At 40.4% G+C, this 15,170-nt stretch overlaps 1 protein-coding gene across 1 annotated transcript in view; it reads left to right on the top strand.

The window, feature by feature from the left end:
* Positions 1-10,736, top strand: part of LOC115594679 (von Willebrand factor A domain-containing protein 7-like) — a 12,817-nt gene extending 2,081 nt beyond the window's left edge. The window contains 13 exon segments of the mRNA XM_030438881.1: positions 6,228-6,321; positions 6,443-6,562; positions 6,712-6,889; positions 6,992-7,158; positions 7,457-7,569; positions 7,671-7,787; positions 7,937-8,152; positions 8,242-8,374; positions 8,650-8,799; positions 8,944-9,036; positions 9,119-9,393; positions 9,912-10,205; positions 10,290-10,736. Coding sequence (XP_030294741.1) covers positions 6,228-6,321; positions 6,443-6,562; positions 6,712-6,889; positions 6,992-7,158; positions 7,457-7,569; positions 7,671-7,787; positions 7,937-8,152; positions 8,242-8,374; positions 8,650-8,799; positions 8,944-9,036; positions 9,119-9,393; positions 9,912-10,205; positions 10,290-10,736 — 2,397 coding nt within the window.
* The last annotated feature ends 4,434 nt before the right edge of the window (positions 10,737-15,170 follow it).

Raw genomic sequence — 15,170 nt, 5'->3', positions numbered from 1 at the left:
CAAAGGGCATGAGCGCTCCCTCACAGACATTTGAGCCCTTTCTGGTCACTTTATAAGTCCACATTTCTGCAGACTTTGCTGGAGAGAATTAGCCACAGTTCATAATATTGTAACATTTAAAACAGGGTTAGGGTCAGGGTTTTGAAATCATGTCCGAACCTGATATAAGGGCCAGTACCAATAACAACAAGATGCAACAGGTCCAACAGGTTCAGCCCAGTAGTGACTCCACCTTGGATGTGGAGCATTTTAAATAAGGTTGTCACAAACAATAACTCGCATATTTTACATATTTACATATTTAACAAAATAAATTTGATGCAAGTCAGATTCTTTTTTATTTCAGAATACAGCAGATAAGAGATACCACCTCCTATATTCAACACGCTCTTATTTCTTTTCAAATTCTGGCACCTACATTACCCACAATGCAACTTAGCCATTGAGTGACATCACTGGAGGCAGTAAATCAGATTACTTGCAGCTTCCTCTGGAACCAAAAAGGCTTTTGACTACTTTACTTCATGTCTGCACCAGTACTCCTAAATCCTTTTGACAGACTTCTGTTTTCTGACCTTGTTGACATGTAAATGGTTGTCTCTCCCTCCTCCCTTAACTCCATAAATCATTTACAGCAAGCAAACACAGGCCACACAAATCTACCCCCTTAATGTTAACTTTATTGTAACCCTTTGACCTTGTTCCATACACCGTTCCTGACGTTATTTCTTTTGCATGCTCACCCCAGTAAAGAGCAAAAATAATGTTTGCCAATATATTTGTCACAGATTTTAAAGATATTTGAGGTTGCATTTTGTTTTAAATTACTCAGAATCAGAATCAGATTTTTATTTTTTTGTCCTGCAAACGGGGAAATTTCTTCCATCACAGCAACCAAAGGACAGGGTTTTGTCATAAAACAATAATAATAATAAGAGAATAAACAATACAATAAAAAGTAAGTAAATACAAAATATAACTCTCATATACATTGTATATAAATAGGGTTTGGCACTGTCAACCAGGGTTGGAATTTCGTCATTTTAGGGGCAAGGCCATTTGGCCTTCACTTTTCTTTTTTGTTAGGGGCACCAAGGCCACATGACAGGGCACAAAGGCCATTGAGTAAAATTCGATGGTTTTATCTTTCAGATTGATACCACAACATCCTAATTTATAATAAGACATGGATTATGTATTAAAAAACATTTTTAATACCAATATCAAGTTAATGTTACATTAGACTTTTTTTTTTTTTTTATTATTAGGGTTAGGGTTAGGTGATTTTGGTGACACTACACTGAATATTAGTGAAGCTATTGAATATTTCTCCCACTAGAATTTCCCTCAATTTTTACAATTATTACATTTTTTCCAAACAAAGTTGTAGAATAACCCAGAGGACCATTGATTGTGTGGAGTGATTTTGGTGACCCTGCACTGAATAATAGTTAAGTATTTAAAAAAAAAATGGTAAAGTGTGAATATATTCCCAACTTTACCGAACTAAATCCTACACATAGTCAGTTAAGTATCATATCAAAACCAGCTTAGCTCTCTGCTGTGCTGTAAGTGTCGTTCTTCCATTTTGAGATGCTGCTGCTGTTTGAGAGACTTAGGCTTTCATGTGAGATCATCAATGTGATGATGAGACTCCACCTGCGCAAACCGCGAACTCACTGAATTCTATTCAAGGCAAGCCCACTATGCTGCACTGGTGCTTTTTACATGGAACTTGGATAGGGCCAGGGGTACAAAGTCCACTGTGGCCGTACAATGATTTTTTTTCCCCGGGGCATCAAGGCCAACGTATGGGGCCATGGCCACTGCGAAATTCCCACCCTGCTGTTAACAGTGTAATTGTAGCAGATATGGGTATGTGAAATTGCCTAGTTTGTGTGAAAAAGTTTATCCAGTCTATTCCTTCCTGCTGCTGAGATGCTGCTGCTCCAGCAGACAACCCCATAGAAAATAGATCAGTCCAGTCCATCTTATTGTTCATATGAACTCCCAGGTACTTGTAAGATGTCACCTTCTCAATGTCTGTTACCTGGATGTTCACCTGTGTGCAGGGTGTTTGTGCCTGCGGAAATCCACCACCAGCTCTTTGGTCTTCCTGGCATTGAGCTGGAGATGGTTCTGCTGGCACCAGTCCACAAAGTCCTTATTAAGTTCTCTATAGGCTCCATCGTCCCCGTCTCTGATGAGGCCAATGACAGCAGAGTCATCAGAGAACTTTTGTAGATGGCTGTGGGGTGATTTGTGGGAGAAGTCTGTAGTGTACAGGGTGAACAGAAAAGGGGCTAGGTCTGTTCCCTGTGGGGCCCTCAAGCGACATTCTTTAAATTTAAATGAGAATATTCATAATTGTCAGCTTAAATATATCCACCCACATGAGTCACTTCCGGTATATCCGCTGCTGCTGTCGGGAAACTGCACCCAGATTTCAGGTCACCCAACCTGTTAGCATTAAAACATGAAAGTGTTCTGTTGATTCCACACTGTCGGGAACATTTTTTTTAATGCAAAGCAGTTATCTCACCCAACGTGTTAGCATGTGACCTGACAATGACAGAACTCAAACACACAACAGAAAGCTTTGAGTTCACTCTTAAAAAAATGAGTTGACTGTATTATAAATAGAAGCCCTTAATGGCCACAAGTGCTGTTATTTAATGATCACAAAGATCAGTTTATTCGAGAATTTATTTTTCTTGTCTAAAACAAGCTCTGGTATCCAGAGATAACCACTGAATCTTATCTGATTAGTGTGTTTCTGAATAAAAGTGGCTACTTTTAGAGTCTCACAATAAAATCATAACCAGGATAAGATTAAGCCGGCCCAGCTCCAGACATCGCAACAAAAAGGAGACAACATCATGGTAAATGTTGAAGAATGTACAATGGTCCAACCCCAGTGTCCACACTCACACACTCACAGACTTTAATGATGATCCAATTAAGTTTGTGAGTGCTGTCCAACTGTCAATTCGTAAAGGGCATGAGGGATCCCTCGTATAAATTTAGCCATTCTGTCCGGTTTTAAGTTCACATTCCTGCAGACTTTGCCAGAGAGAATTAGCTACAGTTCATAGTTATGTAACATTAAAACAGTGTAATCAGGGTTTGAAATCATGTCCGAATCTGATATTAGGGCCAGTGCCAATAACAACAATATGCAACAGGTCGAACAGGTTCAACCCAGTAGTGACTCCACCTCGGATGAGGACTATTATAAATTAGGTTGTCACAAGCAATAAATCGCATACAAGAAAAAATCAGGACCAGTTATACAGTATTCTCACATTTGATAACTTTTCTCGTGTTAAAAAATACAATTTGAGGTAAGTCAGATTAAAAAAAATGTTTTAATTATTTTTAACTTACATTTTTCATAAAACAATTTAGTCACTGTTTTGTGTTTTTGTTTCTTGAGAATGTGAAAACGTTTACTATATTGATAAATATTTTGAGCTATTATGACCTTTACTAAAGCTGTGTTTTTTTCATCTTTCAGCATTGAAACAGACACAGGTTGAGCAGCGATGTCTCCTGGCTCGGTGACATTGTGTCTCCTGCTAATGCAGACTGGAGTTTACGGGTTTGACATCGAGCTCGATAGTGAGTTTATTAAAGATGTTTTTCACAGTGAAGCAGCCAATCAAAAGCATGAAGACATCACTCAGAGGGCGATCTTAAGTACCACCCTTCAGGCGTGTCGGTCTGTGGCCCTGGCTGATGGCAAAGACTTCAGTTTTCCTGTAAGTGTTCAATCTGAATAAATTATACATTTTGGATCAGCTATTAATATATGTGATTTGACACTACAACAAGTGTGTGTGTGTGTGTGTGTGTGTACAGCTTCCGCCTTTTACAGCACAGTCTGTTGCTGCTGCCTGTCGGGCATCAAAATCATCCAAGAGATTCCACCAAACCATCAAATTTATCCAACGAATGAATCGGCTCGTAGACTCCTCTCATGCCTCTGAACCCGAATACCATTTTGACAATGAAAAGTTGCAGAGGGAAGGAGAATCATCACAAGAGGGCTGGAAATCATAAAGGCCAGCAACAAGGAAATGAACTTTGAGGCAGCAAGAGAAAGACTTGGAGAAATTATACACCCTTTACAGGTACTGTCTATTATTGTTAAGTTCCAATCTTTATTTAAATTTTCTTACAAAAAGGTTGCACTTCAAAAAAACTCAATTAAGTTCAGCAAGCAGCATAACAGTGTATATCCATAAACCAGTGTTTTTTTTTTAAAATTGTAGACTGTAAAGACTTTTATTCCTCCTGACTTAAATTAATTAGTTTACTCAGTTATCATCAATACTTGTACTACTTCTATCTTTTCCTTAAGACCATAGTAATGATTGTGAATCAATAATGTTTGTCAGGTCCAACATGATTGTTTCATATATCTCTATAAGAATGCCATTTAATTCCAGCTTCTAACAAGGTCTGTCAGCCAATAGCATAACACAATTTGTACCATGTGGAAATATTATCATCAACGTTCTTGGTAGTTCCCTGTTTTGTGGAAAAATAACAAAGAATGGCTGATTTCTACAGCACAGTATGTGTCCAGCATATTGTACTGCCCTAATGTTCGTGTTAGGGCAGAAAACATTTGCAACCTTAGTGTTAGCTAGCTAGCGTTAGCAACATTATCTACAAAAAAACTGGCAACAGCAGCGGTGTTATAACATAAATGCAATGGGAGGGGGGATGGTTTTGGCAGTTGGAGTTTTTTTAGAATACACTTATTTTTCACTTATCCACCTGTTTCCTCAGAAGCCTATGGGGGCTGCCATGACAGATAACTACTTCCACCGGCGGTTTTCTGTTTCCGGTTGCCTTGCAACTGCATGATGGCCGCTGCCGCTAAGCTAGCCCTAAACAACTAGCGTTATGTCATAAATGCTGAATTGTATTTAAAATGAGTTCAGGTGCAACATGTGCCACTGTTGGTTGCCACAACAATTCACGAAAATTGTGAAAAAAAGTTTTTTTTTCAGAAACCTCTCGTGTAGAACATCAACAACTTCGACAAACATGTCCGTGCCCTACACGCCATGCTGAGGAAGGAGGAATGGAGACTAGCGTCGCTCGCGGCTTTGACACTAAAATTAATATTTGGGATTATGAATATCTTCCACAGAATAGCTGCTGCATGACTGCATGACTTCCCTAACCCGGCAATGCATGAGCAGCTGCCTGTCTCCACGACTCTACTTTCATTCAGCATCATCCACGCTGTATGTTTAGCTTGATTGACGCTGTGGCTGGACTCCACTGCTGCCTTCAGAAATATAAACTCGCTGTGTTTCTTCAACAGTCCTTTTTTTGTTATTTTGTTACTGTGCAGGTAGTTGTATGCCTCTGTGCTTTTGTAACTGCGTAATTCTCCGCCATCAACACCTTCAGAAAATATAAGATAATTAATTATGTCGATAAAGCTGATGTCGGGCTAATGCTTCATGTCATCTGCCCACTCCATGAGAACTGATGGGTGAGGCACTGTGAGAACTGTCCTCACGACTTATTAAAACATCCGTACTGTGTATTCACCTCCAATTTTTATCCATTCTGACGCTTTCTTTGTGTTAAAAGCCGGTTTTTAGAGCGAGCATGACAGCTACGCTAGCGTAAACACAGAATTCAAGCAGTTCAACCAGAAGAGCATAACCGAATACCGCTATGAACCATGGGTAAACTCTCGAAGTCAGGAATAAGGTGGCATGGTAGTTTGAAAAAGAAGGCCTAATTTTATTCTACTGTTTCTTAAGGCAATGGGTCATGTTTCAAGGTTCTTTTGTAAAGCAATTACATTTAGGGCGTTTAGCAGACACTTTTGTCCAAAGCAACTGACAGTAATTCAGACTTACATTCATACACTGATGGTGGTGGCTGCTATGCAAGTGCTGACAAGCACATCAGGAGCAGTTTGGGGTTCAGTATCTTGCCCAAGGACACTTCAACATGCAGACCAGGGGAATTAAACCAGCGACCCTCAGAGAACAAGACGCTGACTCTACCCCACAGCACTTTCTAACTTTGTTAATAAAAGATCTTTAGAAATCAAATCTATAATTATTAAGTAAGGATAATTAGAATTTAGAGTGTATGCACTGCAGTTTATCTACTTTTCAACATTATGTTAAAAAGGAACAATAAAATATCTTGTTGAAAATATTTACCTTGTTCTTCTTTTCAAATAACAGGATTTCTACACTCACAGCAACTGGGTGGAGTTGGGAAACACTCTCCCAAACACCAATCTGATCAGATCAGGCACCAGAATTGGTAACATAGCAGGTAAAGAGCTCATGCAATGGCAGTGTTTGGCTGTGTTACCAAAAGAGAGAGAAAAGAGATAATTTAAAAAACAAAACCCTTAAAAGATTCTAAACGTCTGGTAGATTTTTATCTCCCACAGCTTTAAGCAGAGCAACCTGTCGCAACTGTGATGGAGATGACTGCACAAACAACATTTTGGAGGATATCAAACGGGAAAAGATACTTACTTCTGGATATTTTGGTTTTAGCAAACCAGAAGGTAAATGTCCTGCTAGTGCCTACCATAAGAACTGTATTTAATTTACATTAAGGACTATTTAGAAAATGTCCATTTGTCTTTGCTCTACAGCTAAAAAACTGTTGCTAGTTTTAAAATCACACATCAATGTGTTGTCCCTTATTGCACAGGAAAATGCAGCCATGGAGGAGGTTTTGATGTTTCAAGACTATTCAAGCCTAGAGGTGGGATCAACAAAGACAAGATGGATTCCGAGCATGGACATCTTCACACGGAAGCAGCAAACATGGCGGTAGCTGCAACCAGTGAGCTACAGTGAGCTACAGTGAGCTACTAAACATTCTTACAGTAAGAAACCTATTCCGCATGATTTGGTAATGTACCGTAAGGAGGCAAAGCATTTGCATATGTATTTCATATCCGTTTTATTTGTCTCTGTCCTCCCCTCAGGATGATGGGAATTTCCGGTAAAGCTCTTTGTTTTGTGATCGACACAACAGGAAGCATGAGGGATGACATTGCAGCAGTGAGGACTGTCACTTCCTCTATAATCAACAGCAAAGTGGGAAAAGAAGATGAGCCCTCAGTTTACATTCTTGTACCTTTCAATGATCAAGGTAGTATGAATAGTCCCTGACTAGACTTTTAATCCTTATTTTCCTCTTAAATGAAATGAATGGATGTTTGTGCTGTGAAGTTTATGAATTTGCTCTTTATCTGCTTGCCTTCTGAACTATAACTAACTGAAATGACCTGCAGATTTTTGTATGCTGACATGCGCTAAGAACTTGTTGTAAAATTATTTTACAACGTTGCTCAAATAATATATAGAAAAAGATCAGTGTCTCTAAATCACTTAGAAAGCACAAGCACAACGTGAAAAATACAATGGTTTTCTCTTCACTTGAACCTCAGATTTTGGGCCGCTGATGAGGACTACAGACCCAGACAAATTCAAGAATGCTATAAATTCACTAACAGCAACTGGTGGAGGAGATTTTGCTGAAATGAGTCTATCAGGGCTGCAGGTGCTGTGATGTCTTTGGTGCTACTTCAATATCGGCCTCTGATGATGTGAAAAACTTATTTCAAACTACTGGATAATTTTGATCCTCTCTTCCTGTCATAGCTGGCTTTAACTGGTGCTCCTCCTAATTCTGAGATCTTCGTCTTCACGGATGCAGCTGCTAAAGACACTCACCTGAGAGACACAGTGATTGCACTCATAGAGCGCACCAAGACAGTGGTGACTATTCTTAGTGTCAATGTTAAGAAAACGGACATGTCATGTTTTCCACCTCATCCAATCTAAGCAAATGTTTCCCCTGTGATTAAAATTTCTTCCCAAAAACTACATAGTGCACTCTATTTTTTGTTCATTTAATTTCTTTTCAGGTGAACTTCATGCTTACAGGCGGAGGGATATTTCGTCGTAGAAGACAGATAGATAACAATCAACAACAACAACAACAACAGAGTCGGTTTGTGACATCATATGTCCAGCTTTACAGAGACCTGGCTCAGACTTCAGGAGGTCAGACTATTGAAGTCACAAAGAGTGAGCTCCCTGAGGCCATCAGCATCATTACAGAGTCATCCAGCTCCACTCTGGTATTAAGTAATGCTCTCACTGGCAATTACTGACTTTTCTAATTGTTTCAAATATTCAGTTGTGTCACCAGTTTCATTTAACCCTCTAGGTGACCCTCCTGCAGGCAGCTAGGAGTCCAGAAAAGGCTGAAAATTTCACCTTCACAGTTGACGAGTCAGTAAAAAACCTCACAGTTTACATCACTGGGAGATCAGTCACCTTTACTCTCATCAGTCCATCAGGTGATACTGCTTTGGAGATTAGATATTTTAAAAGGTGTTAATTGTATTATTGTCAATAAGCATTGAAGGGTTATTTTATGTCAGCTTGGAAATTTCTTGACTTTGGCACCATCTGGTGGTAGTATTCAGTGTCACACTGAGGTACAGTTACAACAATGCATGCTACTACTTTACAACTGATCTCATAAAACATTTAATTGTTAAAAAAGGAAGTTAGTTTAACTCTCAGTCTTCTAACCATTGTGCCTCATTTTTTGCCCTGACTTTGCTGTCAGGTGTCTCTCAGCAAAGCACCGACACATCGGGATCATTGATAACTGCATCCCAGACAGTGGGGAATTTCAAGAATCTGAAGCTGAAAACAGAAGTGGGACTGTGGGAAATGAAAATGGTGTCAATAAATCCCTACACTTTGAAGGTCGTAGGTGAGAACTCCTTGATGACGTGGATGAATCACATGAGAGATACTAATGTCCCTCCAGATTTAGTAGTGATCAAGCTGATGTTTATGTTCAGCATGTACCCTCATTGGTTGATTGTCCTTTTTTGTGACATTTTGTTTTTTGCAGGTGAGAGTTCCATTGATTTCCTGTTTGACTTTTTGGAAGTATCCAAAGGCCTATTTGGAGGTTTTGATGTCATAGACCATAGTCCCAGAGCCGGTAAAGGAAACAGATGTTGTGACAGGCATATGACATTTGATTAACTTCAGCATATTTCAACGCATTCTCTATTTTTCTGAAGGTTCTAATGGTACTCTGTTATTGACGGTCACCGGGAGTACCTCTGCCACGGTGACAGAAGTGATTCTGGTTGAATCATCGGGGTCAGGAAATGTCAATGGAAATGTGACAGCTGTAGGTGGAGGAGACTACTTGGTGGTGTTTAATGGGGTACCATCAGAGGAGTTTGTGGTGCTCATGAAGGGGCAGAACAGCAACGGCTCCTCCAGATCCTCGGGGACCTTCCAGAGGCAGTCAACCAGTAGCATCAAAGCATCGACTGTGACTGTCACTGTTGTAAGTAAATTTACTTCATCTGAAAACCAGGACTTTTAAGATTGGTTGCCCTTTCAACTCAAGTGTGAATGCATGATTGCCAACAGTACATTGCCTGACATGGGGCACCATTTGTTGTGCAACATTAATCATTAATAATTATTTATCATCAGGGATAAGGATTTGGTTGCACTTTCAAGTCAGGAGGCTTATCAATCTGTACAGCGACTGACCCCCTCTGTCCTTCGACCCTGTATTTGAATAAGGAAACTCCCCTAAAAAATGCCTTTTCATAAGGAGAGTCTATTTACAATAAAAGGTACACAGCTGAGAGATGGCAGCCTTTTGAGCAAGTTTAACTACTGTGTCAAAAAATATCCTCGGTTTATGTTTATCACTACTAATTAGGCAAGAAAAATAAGCTATTTTACAGCAGTGAGGAAAAAAAACATCTGTGAAATGTTAGTGCATACCTCCTTAACATCTCATATGTCATCTATATTTAAATGACTAATTCTCCCTTCTTCCTTCCATTTGAGGCTGATACAAATCGCGTCTTAGCACCAGGAGAAACATTTCCAGTTCCCTTCTCTGTGAAGACCAGCGGTGCAGGAGGAAACTTCACTATCCGAGCTACCAATGACCGAGGGTTTACTTCAACGTTCCCGTCCAGTTTAGTCCTGGACACTGGAGGTAGTGCTAACGGTACAGTGAACCTCACAGCACCTGTTACCACTATGTCTGGTACCGACGTCACCCTGACCATCGAGGCTGAATCTCCAGGCGGAGCAGACACTAACTACCTTGTGCTGCGTCTTGCTGTCCTTAAAACGGTAACTCTCCAGTTGAAATGTGAAGGCAGTGAATAATCATTCTAGCTTTTTCTTTTCTGACTTTTTCTTCTCCTCATACTGTAGGTGACTGATTTCACTGAGCCGCTGTGTGAGCTGCTCAGCCTGCAGTCCAACTGCACTGAAAGCTGCAGCTTGGTCACATGGAAGCTCTCAGTTCAAGTGACTGATGGGGCTAATGGGACAGGTATCGACCGTGTTAGCCTCAGACAGGGCAATGGCACCATGAACACCAGCCTGGCCGCTGGCAACGAGAGCATAACGCTGGTGTCCTACACTGCATCTTGCTGTTCCCCTGATGTGGAGCTGCTAGTTGTTGATGCAGTGGGTAATGTTGGCTCCTGTTCCTACAGTGTCCGGCAAACTTCCACCAGCAGCTCACAAGTCCCCTCACAGACTCCGACAGCAGCAACTGTTGGGTCTTTCTCTACCAAAGCTGTTCAGTCTTTTCTCCTTTGCATTGTTATCACTATCCTCGGCCTCAATTTACCATTTGAAATGGGAATCAACTGAATGTTGACATATTAATGTTGGGAAGACTTAAATTTAGAAGCTCTCTTGACTTTGGAAAATCAAATAAATACTCAGTTGCCAGTTTATTAGGTATATGTAACTTTAACTAGAATTTGGTTGTCAGTGGGATGTCAGAGGAAAGTGGCCACTTTGTGAATATGGTTTATAGACTGCTTTTCTAAACCTGGCGCCTACATTACCAACAATGCAACTCAACCACTGCGAGGCATCACTGGAGGCAACTTTTCAAATTACTATCAGCTTCCTCAGGAGCCACAAAAAGCTCTATGATACTTTTCCACACATTCAGGTTTTCACGCCAAGACCCTGCAAAAACATTTTAATGTGTAAAATTGGTGGAGTTACCCTTCACGGTTTCCATTCAGGAGGCTGTTGTTTGCTGTGTTTTATTGTTAGACAGAGAGTTGTTTATTATTATTTGGTCTTCCTTTTTTGAAATACATTGATTTATGGGCAAACCTCATAACCTGGCAACTGAGTGTATGTACAATGATGATGAATAATACTACTGTAAAACCAATGTTACTGCTATGAAATATGAATGGCATGTACTCTACATATCGTAAGGTGATTGATGCAATTGTAAAACTTACTTTTAAAGCATAATGGGGCTGTGATTATGTAATGATTAAGACATTAGTCAAGTGATCATGTCAGTTGTCGAATATAATACATAAATCAAGTTACAATCAAGATTCTCTGACATTAAGTTGTGTACTGCTATTGTTGATTCAATTGTTCTATGTTTTTGATCATTTAGAGGGGCACTGTGTGACAATTTTTTAGCAGTTAACATGTAAAAATAACTTCCCCAAACTCCTTTTAAAATTATGGATTCAATTGATTTGAGGCTTGCTTCACAGAAAAATGTAAAGGATGAGAGAATAAAGCTGAAAAACGTTATGTCCACTCACTGTATTTTTTTGGGAGTAAGGTGACCTCGCAGTGCCACATTACATCATCAGAGGGTAAAAACTCCATATTCAAGTGATTTTGGGACAGTTAACGATGTATTGATTTGTGGCATGGCCTTGTCCCCTGTGATAGGAGCTACCTCTCTTTCTTATCTGTCCCCCAGCTTCTCCTCTTCATGGAGATGTAACTTTAGTTAGTCAATCTAATATCAGATTACGTTTGGATGAGTGGGGGTTTATTTTTGGTGGAACTCAAACCTGCATTCAGTCACCATTTGAAATGTGCAGACATTAAAGGCTCTGCTCACCTTTTAAACTTTGGAGGCTGTGGTGATGAAATACAGGTTTATTCATTGCCTCTGGCAGACCCCTCTATTCGCTCAATGTCATCCCTGCCTGGTCGCCAAAATGCTGTGACAAAACTTTTTATTCTTTTATTTGTTCAAAAAGGGTTTCAAAAGTCACCAATGAAAATCATACCCAGGAGTCCTCAAAGCTGAGTATGGTAATGCTTCATTGCAGGCAGTAAAACATGAGATCAAATGAGACAATGCCTATGAAAAAATTATCTGGCTTCGAATAAAGAGTGCTTTCCTTATAGTCACTGTTACCCTTGGTCTAGGGAGCTGAGCCCAACATAAATAACCGACACCCAAACACGGTGTAAGTTAAGTTAAAAATACAATTTATTACAACAATACAACAGGTGCAATATGTTCAGTGATAATGGTGCGATATATACAAGTGATGAAGCGTGGCTTCACAAAACAAACTCTTAGCTAGTCATACACTTATTTTCACAGTACAATCTCTCAGCTCGGTAGATGTCTCCGCAATAGTGATCCACTCGCATCTTCGGGCAGCATAGGCTTTTGAAGTCCCCGCTTCCTGCGTTGGCCAATCCTTTGCTGCCACGCTAGGAATGCGTAGCCAATGGGGTGTGGGAGCCACACGATCTTTGAGGTTCACTCTGGCTGAAAGAAAAAAACACACACACACTACAGACAGATGACGGCAGGAACCATAACAGTCACTAAGAGCCCCGTCTTCAATGGGCCCCATGGCTCATCCAATCACTCATCTTTGTTCAACTCCTTGGCTGACAACAGTTTTCCTTGCATGAGGCTACTTATGTGGTCTTTCTCAGCTAACATCCATTATGACTGTCTCCTTTTGTGACATCTGCTTTGCCTCATAATGTGACATTCAAAGCTAATGCTATATTTCCAATGATCAGACAATACCATTTGCCACACTGATCAATTGCAGGAATGCAGGGTGTAATTCAGTCTCTCTTCATCAGGGTGTTGAAAGAGACATGAAGTCAACGCAACACTCTGATTTTACCCATTCCAAAACCAAACCAACTTGACAAATGGAAAGGTTATGTTAAGAGTCCAACAGTGTACACTGCAGTAGTGAAACGCAATCTGCAGGATTCGCACTTCTCTGAAGACGTTACGCTGTTGTTGTACGCTGATGAATTGTTGATTGCTTCTCCATCTCAAGTGACCTGCCACCCTGACTCTGTTTTGTTGCTGATAAGACTGTTTGAGTGTGGCCACAAAGCTTCTTTACAGAAACTGCAGTATTGTCAGCATAAGGGTCACCTATCTGGGTCATGCGTCATGTGTCAGTGACTGTTGTCTGCTGAGTGAGTGAAACTTCTGACCAACAAGTTCTTGCCACAAACAAAACAGCAACTCCTCTCTTTTCTTGGCATGACTAACTACTGTCATCATTATATTTGTGAGTACGCTGCAATGGACTCTGTGTCACATGCAGCCACAAAACACCCCCTCGGTTGTGCAGTGGAATGTAAACATGCACATTGCTTTCCAGGATCTGAAGGCTTGCTCTAAAGGCGGCCCCTGCTTAGGGTCTTCCCGACTTGCACAGAAATTCACCTCCATGTCTGTGAGAGGGATTGTTTTGCCTGGATCGTGGGCTGTTTTACTGTCCTGTCGCATACTACTTGTCAAAGCATTCTCATGTCATTCTGGGAATGCCAGGGTTTCTCAGGTTGGTGGCTGCTGTTTCAATCGTGATAGATAAATCTGCTCCTGTTGTACTGGCCAGTGACTGTGTTGTACATGTTCCAAATTCAGTGCTACACATTTTGAACACATCCACTATGCAACACATGACAGCTGCATGTCGTTCAGGTTATGAAGTGATCATTTTATCAAGCCCACACATCACTGTAAAATGCTCACCACCTCTAAATCTAGTCACATTCCTCCCTCACATAGAGTTTGAAGCTTAACATGACTTTGATCTAGTGATTGAAACCAGCACATCTCCCAGACCAGATTTCATGCAGACACCAATACCGACACTGACTCATGTTATGCTTTCTTGGCATCATCAGATTTTGCACAGATTTTTAAAAATTAGGGGGTTTTTGACATCTTCCGGAAAACCTATTAAACATCATGATTTGATTAAACAGTTGCTTGATGCTATCATGCTACCACCACAACTTGCTATTGTCAAATGTGACGCACACACTTCTGGAACGGATTTCCTTAATCTTTGTAGTACATCAATGTGCCTCCCTACAACCAACACAACCCACTTCGCTGCCCTCCTTTAATGATGTTGCAGTGTTTCAAAACTGTGCTGATAATGAGGAGAAAAATGTATGGTTTGTAAAAGTTGTACACAATATGCAGTGTTTGGCTTGTGGCTCCACCCCGATGGTCACTCTGTTTTTCCTTGTTCTCTCCTCTTTGTGCTGGCCCAAGTGACACTTGGTACTACAGACATAGGAAAAGGGGAGTTAGTTAGTTCACAATGGTTTGCAACAGATGTCACACAGGGTTTCCTTTCTTTGTTGGTAAACAGATAACCATATATGGGAGGGATGTTTTCTGAGCTGTAGATATAATCTGAACATTGCAGAGACTCGAAAGGATTCACATTGCATCACACTGTGCAGACAGATGTGTTGTCATGTTGTTCCTACTTGCAAGTTTTTATATATTACTTCAACGTAAGCCATCGGTGTCTCTGAATTAACTTCATCTCTCCTGAATGGGCCGAAGTGAGCCGAAATGTCACAACACTACATTTAAATGAGAATATTCACAAGTGTAAATTTATATTCTGTATATCCTCCCACATGAGTCACTTCCTATACATCCGCACCAACTGCACCAAAAGTTCAGGTCACCCAACTTGTAAGCATGAGAATTTGACAGATTTCTGTAAATTCAACACATATTTCACACATCATCTTCTGCTGTCGGGACAAAATTAATGCAAAACAGTCATCTCATCCGACCTGCGAGCATGAGACATGAGGTGAAATAACTCAAATATACAGCAGGAGGATTTGTGCTTCGCTTGTTTGATCTTACAGGAGGACTACATCTCAATATCTGCCTCTGGTTGATATTATTTATGTCTTGGTGTATTTTATGTTTTTCTCCAAACCCCTCTCCATATCAGTTTCTCAAAATAATGAATGTGGAGATGTGCAAATGACAAACCAACA

The sequence above is a fragment of the Sparus aurata genome, chromosome 13 (assembly GCF_900880675.1).
Source record: "Sparus aurata chromosome 13, fSpaAur1.1, whole genome shotgun sequence".
NCBI lineage: Eukaryota > Metazoa > Chordata > Actinopteri > Spariformes > Sparidae > Sparus > Sparus aurata.
Note: the sequence above shows the minus strand (reverse complement) of the source record. Positions and strands in the feature narration are given on the sequence as shown.